Raw genomic sequence first — 9,877 nt, forward strand, 5'->3', positions numbered from 1 at the left:
GTACTGCCTTTTAAGCTGAGATATAAAATAACACATTCTATGCCATTCTTCCACTCATTTCCCAGAACCTGACACCTACAATCCTGAGACAAGTAAATTTTTCACATTTTACTCCACTACAGATGGGCTACACATCCCAGTCAGGTTGGAAGAATTCTGCTACCACATTCCCCTGCATTTGCATCATAAAAGACAACCAGAAGGGATCAAGTTGGGTAACTTGGAAATCCCCTCTGTAATATTATTCAACAGAGACAAGACATTGATGTCTGGTCAAATCAACTTCCTTTTAAGTTTATCTAATTCTGGTAGAAAGATGAATACACATGTTTACTCTTTTTTTCAAGTGTTGTGCAACAGGGCTTTCCCTGGTATTTTAGTGCACCATTATGAAAAAGTGGTGAAATTAACAGTTAGGGGCTAAAGAGAGAGAGAGAGAGAGAGAGAGAGAGAGAGAGAGAGAGAGAGAGAGAGAGAGAGAGAGAGAGAGAGAGAGAGAGAGAGAGAGAGAGAGAGAGAGAGAGAGAGAGAGAGAGAGAGAGAGAGAGAGAGAGAGAGAGAGAATCTTGGAACATAACTTCCGATATCTAAAGTAAAGGTAGAAACCATGCATGCAAATTCTCAATATGCAAGATTTTTTTGCAGAGTAACCATCATATGTAAAGTTAATACTTCAACAGTGGATGAAAACTCTGTTCATCACGGTTCACTGGCAAATCTAAACTTTTATTTTTGTTTGTTACAAATAATAAATAATAGCAACTCTTCTGTAATGCTATCCAAAACACAGAATGCAGTACATTTGTAATTATAAAACTATATTTTTGGTATATTATATGCATGAGGCAGCAAACAATACAAATACATGGCAAGAAGCCACAAGGGTTCAATGGATAGAACAAGCCACCTGCCTGCATGCAGGCACAGGTGCACACACTCTCTTCAGATGTGGATAGCTCATAACAAAGACTTGTGCTTATTAAAACACAATGCAATGAAGTAGTTTAAAATGTTTATCCTACATATATAGTTGTGTTATTCTTTCAGTATTACAAGCCCAATTCATAACAAATTACATATAATTAATTATAGCATACTTTATAACTAATTAAATTCACACTATGCATTAGGCTTAATAGAATAATATTCTAAAATAAAAGAGTATAATGGATCATTTTGCCTCTTTTGGTCAGACTCCATTAACTTGTCAATTTATCAATTCATTCACCGATTTGTGCACATATTAATAACACCCATTTTATCCAAATGTGGACAAATATTCACATATTTATGATAACCTACTACATTATTGTGAGTTGTGTACTTCCCTTCTATCAATTAACTTAGTGCACCACTTTTAGTATTACAGGATAAGCTCCTGTAGTAATCCATGTCCAGAATCACTTCATTCCATCCACTGAACTAAATACACACAATCTGTGTAAACTCCTATATACAACAGTTATGTCTGTTGCAGTATCAAGAAAGTGTGTGCAGGGCTACAATTTTGTGGTGACAAACAGGTGGTGGAGCTTGTGACTAAATTTTTTTGTGCTTCCATGGTAGGACAAGGATACCTTATCTTTACCAAATTCATACATGCCTTGGGCCATGTACTTGTAAGTATTTGCAAAACCTATGAATCTTTTTAAATAAGCTCACCACAAGATATCCAAACTCTTACATTGCCTTATAGCAAAAATAAAAGTATTTACTTACAAAAAAAGAGATGATCACAGGGAAGGTGATGGTCTTGTGGTCAGCAGTTAGATGCAGTGATCATGGAGACTCAAGTTGAAGTCCTGCTGGGAGCTAGCCCATTGCAAAGCTATTGCCAAGTACCCAGAGAATATTCATGTGCTTCCTATCAACTCTATTTTGGGGACAATTAATGCATTGGGGAGCTCTTGGGGTGAGAGTGGGGGCACATGAGCCTCTGTTAAGGCATAGCTTTAAAAATCTGCTAACAACATCAGTGGTGTGGGCTGACCAACTGAGCCTCTACAAGTATAAGAGGCCAACCATCTAAGCCTCAGGAAGAGTTACAGCAGCAATGCCTGCCAGTGCTACATGTATATAAAAAAATATATGAATAAAAAAATAATAAATAAATAAATACATAAATATATAAATATATAAATAATAATAATAATAATAGTAATAATAATAATAATAATAATAATAACAATAACAATAATAATAATAATAATAATAATAATAATAATAATAATAATAATAATAATAATAATAAAATAAAATAATGATAACAATACAAAATTTTAAAAAATCCCATATGAGATCTTGAGTACTTTTGTTATTTATCATCCTTATGTCTCTCTTCAATTTGTAGGGTGACTTTGGAGACAGACAAATTCTATGACAGAATCTGTTATACATGAGTTCACTCTTACTGAACCACTCCTTGTTCACTTAAAACTAAGGAGGATATGGGTCAGCAGTTCAGCAATGTCACTTCATACTAACAACACAGCAACATGGTAACTATTGCACTATTCCCTTACTTCACAAATTTCAAGGAACATAAATTTTAAATTACCATTAAATCAAATAAAATAATACTCTGATTTCCAGTTAAATAATGAAAGTGCTACTTTCGAAAATAATTTAACATATGTTGAAATATGCAACAGAAGGAGTTTAAATACTTATATAATACTGAAAAAGCTTAGTAATCATGAATTCAAAGAGCATTACTACACAGGATAACACCAAATTCATAATGATAGGATCTATATGGGAGTCCATCTCTCATTCCTCTGTCTAAAGACTACTACCACACCCACAACACAGTGAGCTCAACTCAACAAGCTGCAAAGCTGCAGACTATTCTATTCAATGCAATGACTGACCTCACCAGTGCAATCTGGAATACAAGTGAACTTGGCGACACTTGGTACACTGCAAACAAAATTTACGGCACATTTAAGTTTGTTACAGAGGAGGAATACCTGCAGTAAGAACCAATGATCCATGCTCCTGTCAAAGATAATGGCGAGAAATATCTGAGCAGAAAAAACACATCTGTGCCAAAATTTAGGGGCAGTTTATCACTTGTCTGGCAACTTTTTCAACTCACAATGTTGTTTCAGTTATGATTTCTTTTCCAGTTTCACTTTTGAAAGAAATAATGAATATGATTTTACTGCCATAGTTTTAAAACTTTCTTTCAAGAAAATACTTAAAAGAAAAAAATAAACTGAAGTATGCTAATACATGAAAAGAGATAAACATTTACTGTCCTAAAAAAAAAAAAAAACACATCTTTTCAAGTTACCAGCATAACATTTTAACTTCCTCAATGTAAACTTTCACTCACTGCAAACTAGTCAGTATACAGAATCTTCACTCATTTTAAATATTCACATGTTGTACTATAATGTACTAAATCATGTTCCTAAATGTACAACAGGAATATAATGCATTTTCATATCATAAATGTCACCATCTTTTTCACTATTAAAAATTGTACATACCATGCACAACTATGTCATCATTTGTACATAATTTCTTAGTAAATTTGTTATGTATGATTTCATGAAACTATTATGACACTTCATTTATATCTATCTGTGAATGTTTCTTTGCGTGCTGTTTTAGTGAACCATAATCTTTACTTCTATAATCACACTTCTCACATTTATATGGTTTTTCTCCTGTGTGTATTCTTATATGTCTCTTGAGAGCTTCACTATAGCTGGTTTTATATGGACAAACATTACAACTATATGGTTTTTCTCCCGTGTGTGTCCTCATGTGCTTGGTGAGATTGCTTCGCCAGTGGAAGACCTTCCTACACTGTGGACACACAAACCCTGCTTCTGCTGCTGGCTGTACATTTTGGCATGGCTGGTTGGACTCTTCAGTCTTTTGGTAACCAGCAGGTCTCAAGCTTCCCTGTAATGAAAACTGACTTTCAACAAAATTTCTAATAATGTATAAACAATATATATTATTTTGTTTCTCAACACTTTTCAACTCATAATCCACTACTATTCAATTGTCTAGTGATAGAAAAAAAAATTAAGTATTACACTAAATGACTGAACTACAGATAACCATAAAAATTAAACTTATAGAAAGGGAGGTCAGTTCCATGACAAGCAGAAGACAGGCTCACTCAGGGTATCATCCAATCAATAGCTTAAATTCCTGCTGCAAGCTAGGAATTAATAGACTAAGACAAACAATAATAACCTATCATTTAATTGTTAGTATATTTGGGTTTTCAATTGGCAAATTTAAATTAATTAATGATACTTTTACTACTCTCAACAATACTAATAAAATGCTGTCTTACATAAATTCCACTATTAAAATCTACAGAGCAAGTCATTCACTTACATTTATATCTGCAGGGTTACTGTCGATCAAAACATTCAGCAAGTTGCTTATGTCGGCATTTGATGTTCCACAATTTGCATCTGGAGCTTGGTCTGTCTGCATGTTAGGTAATGGTTTACTTCTTCCTAATTCACCACCTGAAGTAGGAGTAGTTCCTTTCTCCATCATATAGCCATTGGTTGATCCCTGATATTCCAGTCTGCTAGATGCATCCTGATCCAGAGGCTCCTCCTTGATTGATGTATTTAGCATGTCTTCATGATTGTGAAAAGATTGTTGGGTTTCATATTTTTTTTCTTTATTGTTTAATCTTCCTTGTCCATCTAAGTCAGTTCTCTTTCTTTTTGTGTTAACCTTTGGTCCATACATGTAACTACTGTTTGCCTCTTTGCTAATATTGTTCTCAATATTATTTTCAGGTATAGCATTTGAATAGTTTTCAGTAAATCTAAAAATTTCTTTGCCTTGCATGAACTGTTCATTGTTTTCATTATCATTAAGATCCTCACAGGGAATGGCAAAACCTCGCACCATCAGAACTTCAGCAGCATTTACAAGCTCTGCCAAGTCTTCCTGAGGTACAATGACTTCCCCAAGATACATGAAATCAAGAAGAGACATGAGCTGTTTGTGTTGCACATACGCAGCAACAGTAATGGACCCTCTGTGAGGCACATCAGCCAGAACCTCCTGGAAGTATTCACTACAGGCTGATAAAATAAACTTGTGCACCCAATGTTCATGGCCATCACATTCAAGTCTGACATCTGCATAGATTCCCTGAAAAAAAAAAGAAAAAAAAAAAAAGGAAAAAAAAATCAAGAGGAAATTTTTTACATGACAAGTCTTGCAAGTAATATTTTTGTTTTACATATTACAAAGCTAGAAATGAAAAAATTCACATGCTGCACAGGTCTGACAAAGTTACTGTTTACAAATGGAGTTGAAATTTTAATATACTTAAAATTTGTGCTGGAGACTACAGGTGTGTTGATGTATCTATTTCTGAAATACCAGAATAGTTTTGAAGAAACTTTGTGAAGGTGAATAAAACAAAGTTATGCAGTCAGTGTGGTGACCTGGGAGTACAAAGACCAGAAAATGATCTTGGGACCTGATGAAGGTTTTGATCTGACATGTATTTGTCTCATCTTTGGATCAGCTTCTCAGTGAATATCCCAAAGGTGACTGACTGAGTAATGGGACAAGATTTTTTTTGTTAGCTTTTGCTGCTTTTTAAGTCTTTTAAGGATAAAGTCAGCCAGTAACTCAAGTATATCCTCAGGATCAGCCAGCTTAGTGTAACAAAAAAATAAATTTGAAGAAAAAGAAAAAAAAATTTTTTTTTAATATTTCAAGATGGAAGTATATATGGAGACAATTCTGAATGAAGTCTATAATGTTATTACATTATAACTGGAATTAAAAGATGCCATACACAAATACACAAAACTAGCTAGAGCAAAAACTGACCTTTGTGTATATTTCCTTGATAGCTTGAAGAAGGACTGGCTGATGATGATCCCATTTTACTGATACTGACTCTTCATCCTCCATTTTTGATGTTTGCTGGTAATAAAACAGAGTTCATTGTGAGCAACACATTGTGAAGATCACATCAAAAAAATAAATAAATAAAGGAAAATGCCAACTGAACAATGTGCTATAAAACTTAAAATATATTTTGGGTCTAAAAAGGCAGTATTTTTAGTTACCATGTAGATCACTCAATTTGTAGTGGGGCCCATCACTAGGGTTTATAAACTAGTGATATCAGGTACAGTGATAGGTTTGACACCTTGTACTTGTTCACCTTCATTTAATGACTTGCCACCGGCCACCACCACATGTGTCACTCTTGTTCTGCTTAAAATAAGTAAATAGTTGGTTTATGTATTTTGGTCCTGCCTGCCATAATATCCACAAGAAACAGCTAACCTGACCTATTTCCCTGGTTTCTATATTGCCTGTAATTTTCATGACTTCTTTTGGGAAGGATGTGGTGCTGGTGGTGTAGGTACTGGATGAAAGGCTGATAATTTCAAAAAGGAAAGCACAGAATTCAATGACTCTGAATCAGTGCAATATGAAAGGAGTGAGTTGCTGACGGAGGCTGCAGGTTGTCTGGCAGTGGAAGAAGATGGTGATTGCAGCAACAATAGTATTGCAGGCTCTCAGTAGATTGATGAATTCTCAATACACAACTTATTTATTTAATCAACTTAATTTAAATCATGCAGTGGTATGCTTTTGTTTCAATTATCTAAGTTTAATGATATCTACAGTGCATAAAACATATTAATATGCACTATCAGAAGTTCAATTTTGACAAAAAATTGGAAAAAGTCAATTTCTGAATATTTCTAGTCTTTTTTACTTATTTATTTATTTATTTTATACAAAGTTTGCCCAAGATCTACTGGCAGCTTTAGGACTAGTGATTTTTTTCCAGTTTCCTAGAATTAAGTCACTTATATAGATGTCAACTATTTAATGCACCTTTAGCATACAAAAAGGTGCATTATTCAGTATTGTACAAAAATAATACAGGTTACAAAATGTTCAGCAGCCAGGAGCAAAATGCAGGTGTTCCCCAACATACAAATAGACAAAGTTCTTTGGGTCTGTTTGTAACTCAGTGCTCAACAGTCTGACAATGTTCTTGTTCATACTGAAAACTTTAAAGCACAACTGGTCAAGGGTATATGTATTATGGAAGACTTTGGAAAAATGATTTTTATCATAAACAATACAGATCTTGACACTGTCATTATGTCAAACAGTTCAAAGCATTGCATCTACCAAGAATAAAGTAAAATTATCCTAGTCAAGGAAATGTCAAAACATCACTACCTTCCATACTGCCCATGCCACCTTTCCCATACACAACAGCACCATGATCTTTTCAGCTTCCCCCACCTCCAAACCTTACGCAAACAACATTCAAATGTGATTGTTACTGCTACTTCAGTGTTCTTCACGCATTTCTGAACTTTTCTACATTAAATAAGCTTTTAGCATCACCTCAAGGCCCAAGAAGGATAATAAGTAATCTTCTATCTCTTCCCCATCAGTAAACCACCCAGCTTCCTCCCATGCACCAACCTTTCACTATGCCATTGCTACCCATTCTGCCTCACACAACTCATTTCTCCCACCTCTCCATCCCTGTGTAGAACAATGCAGGATGATGTGTAAACATGTATGGATGTGTAGATACAAGTGGTTATAATAACATACTGGCATCATAAAGTCATTACAACCTCGTCTCCCTTATGTTTGGCTCCTTTACCTTCCCACTCTTAAGTTTATCCTTGTCATCACCCTATCACACAAGAAAACCATAGGGGAGGGGTTAATGACCTAGGAGCATGAGTGGGTGTGAATCTAAAACTGACATCAATTAGTTTTACAGTTCTATGGAAGTAGTTTCATGCTTTAATGGTGCAAAAGATCAGCGATTATTATAGCTAATGTCATTATGTCATAATTTTGCAAGGATTTGAACCATGCTGGAATCCACATCTTCATGGTCCCATCCACCGGCAGTCTAAGACAGCCCTGTGAAACAGCACTCACTTTGCTGACCACAGCAGTCACACTAAAGCCTGGTTCCAATTTATCTCCCTGATTTTAAGACTGATGTACTACCTATATACTTGTATCTTTTTATTAAGTACCTCTTTCATCACATGTGTGACTGTGGAAACCGTAATTTTTATCACAGGGAAGGTAGTAGCGGTGACTGCTGCACGCACACACACACACACACACACACACACACATAACACTGCTTGCACGACAGGACAGTCGTACACTAACTGTCATGTATTAGTAGTATCACATGCTTGTAGTAGCAAGGCTCGAGGCAACATTGGCCAGACTGCAGGGCAACTGGAGGGCGGGTCCTGCCTTTTGTTTGCTGCACGCCCTGCCACAGCGCCCTCCCTGCACAAACTAGGGTTGCCTAACACTCATCATCGTTGTCCTATCTCACCAAAGTGTAAAGAGACAGGTATAAACGCTTACCATCACCGCTGGAGCTACGGGGACGCCAGATAAAGATCGCGATATCAGTAGTTAGCTGCGCCACCCTGCTGTCTTGTTCCTACAAACACATCCACTTCGGCTCTTTCTCCTCTCACTTGCAATATTCTCTACGTTCTTTTACACTATAATATTAATTTTCTCTATGAATATATAGCATAAAAATTATTATATAACTATATTTTGCAATACATGTATTTTCAAGGGATATTGTTTATTTTATCTACCATTTCGGTTTTCCTAATATTAATGATCCAGATGAAAAATATAAAATGTTGAGAAATTTCCACCTTGTGTTTCAGAGTGAAGAAGGAACCTCAAACCAGTTTGTTGAGTATTAAGATGTTGATGTGTCTCATGCATATCGAGACACCTCAAATGTTCTCCTCCTTATCATATGCATATTTTTCTAGATAACGTGAACTTGCAGGATTTGCACTTGGGAGGTAAGATATAAAACCTTTAAGACTGTTAAGTTATCTTTGCCATATCAGTCAAAGCAACCCTATTTTGATTGTACTATGGCATAGGGCAAGATGTAAAGTGTGTGTTTTTCAGGGTATTTGATATTATTTTCGTGAAGAATGCCCTGGAGCAGTTTGAATTTATCCATTTAGATATGAAACTCAAACACAGAGCGCACTGTATTGAGTGTTAAGCTCCCCGTTGAATAACAGTTACTCAGTGTGCCGACGTGTGCCACCTGCCGGTCACTTGTACACCTATTCTCCCAAACAATCTGTTGCCGCGCTGTCCAAACCTGAAGTTGAGAACATGTGTATCCATTCATCAAGAAGCAGGAGGGATGGACCAAATAACAGGTGCGTTGAATAAGTTATGATAGTTAAATGATAAGTTTCCCTCATTCAAGGCAAAAATTGACGTCCTTCACGTTAGACAATCACAATGCAACCGTTAAGTAGTGATATATAACACAAAAATATTAAATTTGCTTGATTATAATCTTACAACTACCCCCCATCAATCATTTACACCTAAAACACTGATATGCAATAAGGATCTAACTTGTATGAAACAATCTCCCGTCACAGACGTGTCCCATCTACCACGCAATAATGTAACTGCCAAGTAATGGTTAACTCACCTGGTCTTTTAACTGCTATCTAATACTCTCCTAACTGCTCATCAACAACCTCATTACCGCAAGATAACAGTCTTCCGATCATCACAAATCTCAAAATCGGTACGTAATAATCTCCAGTGCCATGAAACAATCCCCTGCCACGTTTGAGTCTCCTAACCTCCACGTAACAGCCCCCCCCACCCCAACTACCAAGTAACACTCTCTTAGCCGCCACACAAATTTCCTAACTTCCATGTAACAATCTCCTGACAGTCGCATAACAATCTATCCACGATACAACAAACAATAAGCTTAGACTTGCAAATTTAAAATGGTTTTAAGATGAAAGTGAACATAGAACTATCTCTCATTCAATATATTAAA

At 35.8% G+C, this 9,877-nt stretch overlaps 1 protein-coding gene across 5 annotated transcripts; it reads right to left on the reverse strand.

Annotated features, from left to right (window-relative positions):
* Positions 1 to 462: 462 nt before the first annotated feature.
* LOC135101298 (zinc finger protein 888-like) lies at positions 463 to 8,500 on the reverse strand. 5 transcript variants are annotated; one of them, XM_064005064.1, is made up of 5 exons: positions 8,392 to 8,500; positions 6,078 to 6,225; positions 5,836 to 5,931; positions 4,363 to 5,142; positions 463 to 3,915 (listed from the first exon to the last, which is right to left on the reverse strand). In XM_064005064.1, exons 2-5 carry the CDS (start codon positions 6,078 to 6,080, stop codon positions 3,565 to 3,567), a joined length of 1,230 nt encoding a protein of 409 aa, XP_063861134.1. In that variant the 5' UTR covers positions 6,081 to 6,225; positions 8,392 to 8,500; the 3' UTR covers positions 463 to 3,564. The 5 variants fall into 5 exon arrangements, with proteins under 5 accessions (XP_063861134.1, XP_063861144.1, XP_063861156.1 ...); XM_064005074.1 differs by having other exon boundaries at positions 6,078 to 6,228; positions 8,392 to 8,444; XM_064005086.1 differs by lacking the exon at positions 8,392 to 8,500 and adding an exon at positions 8,185 to 8,335.
* Between the last annotated feature and the right edge of the window lie 1,377 nt (positions 8,501 to 9,877).

Source organism: Scylla paramamosain, chromosome 1 (assembly GCF_035594125.1).
Source record: "Scylla paramamosain isolate STU-SP2022 chromosome 1, ASM3559412v1, whole genome shotgun sequence".
NCBI classification, from domain to species: domain Eukaryota; kingdom Metazoa; phylum Arthropoda; class Malacostraca; order Decapoda; family Portunidae; genus Scylla; species Scylla paramamosain.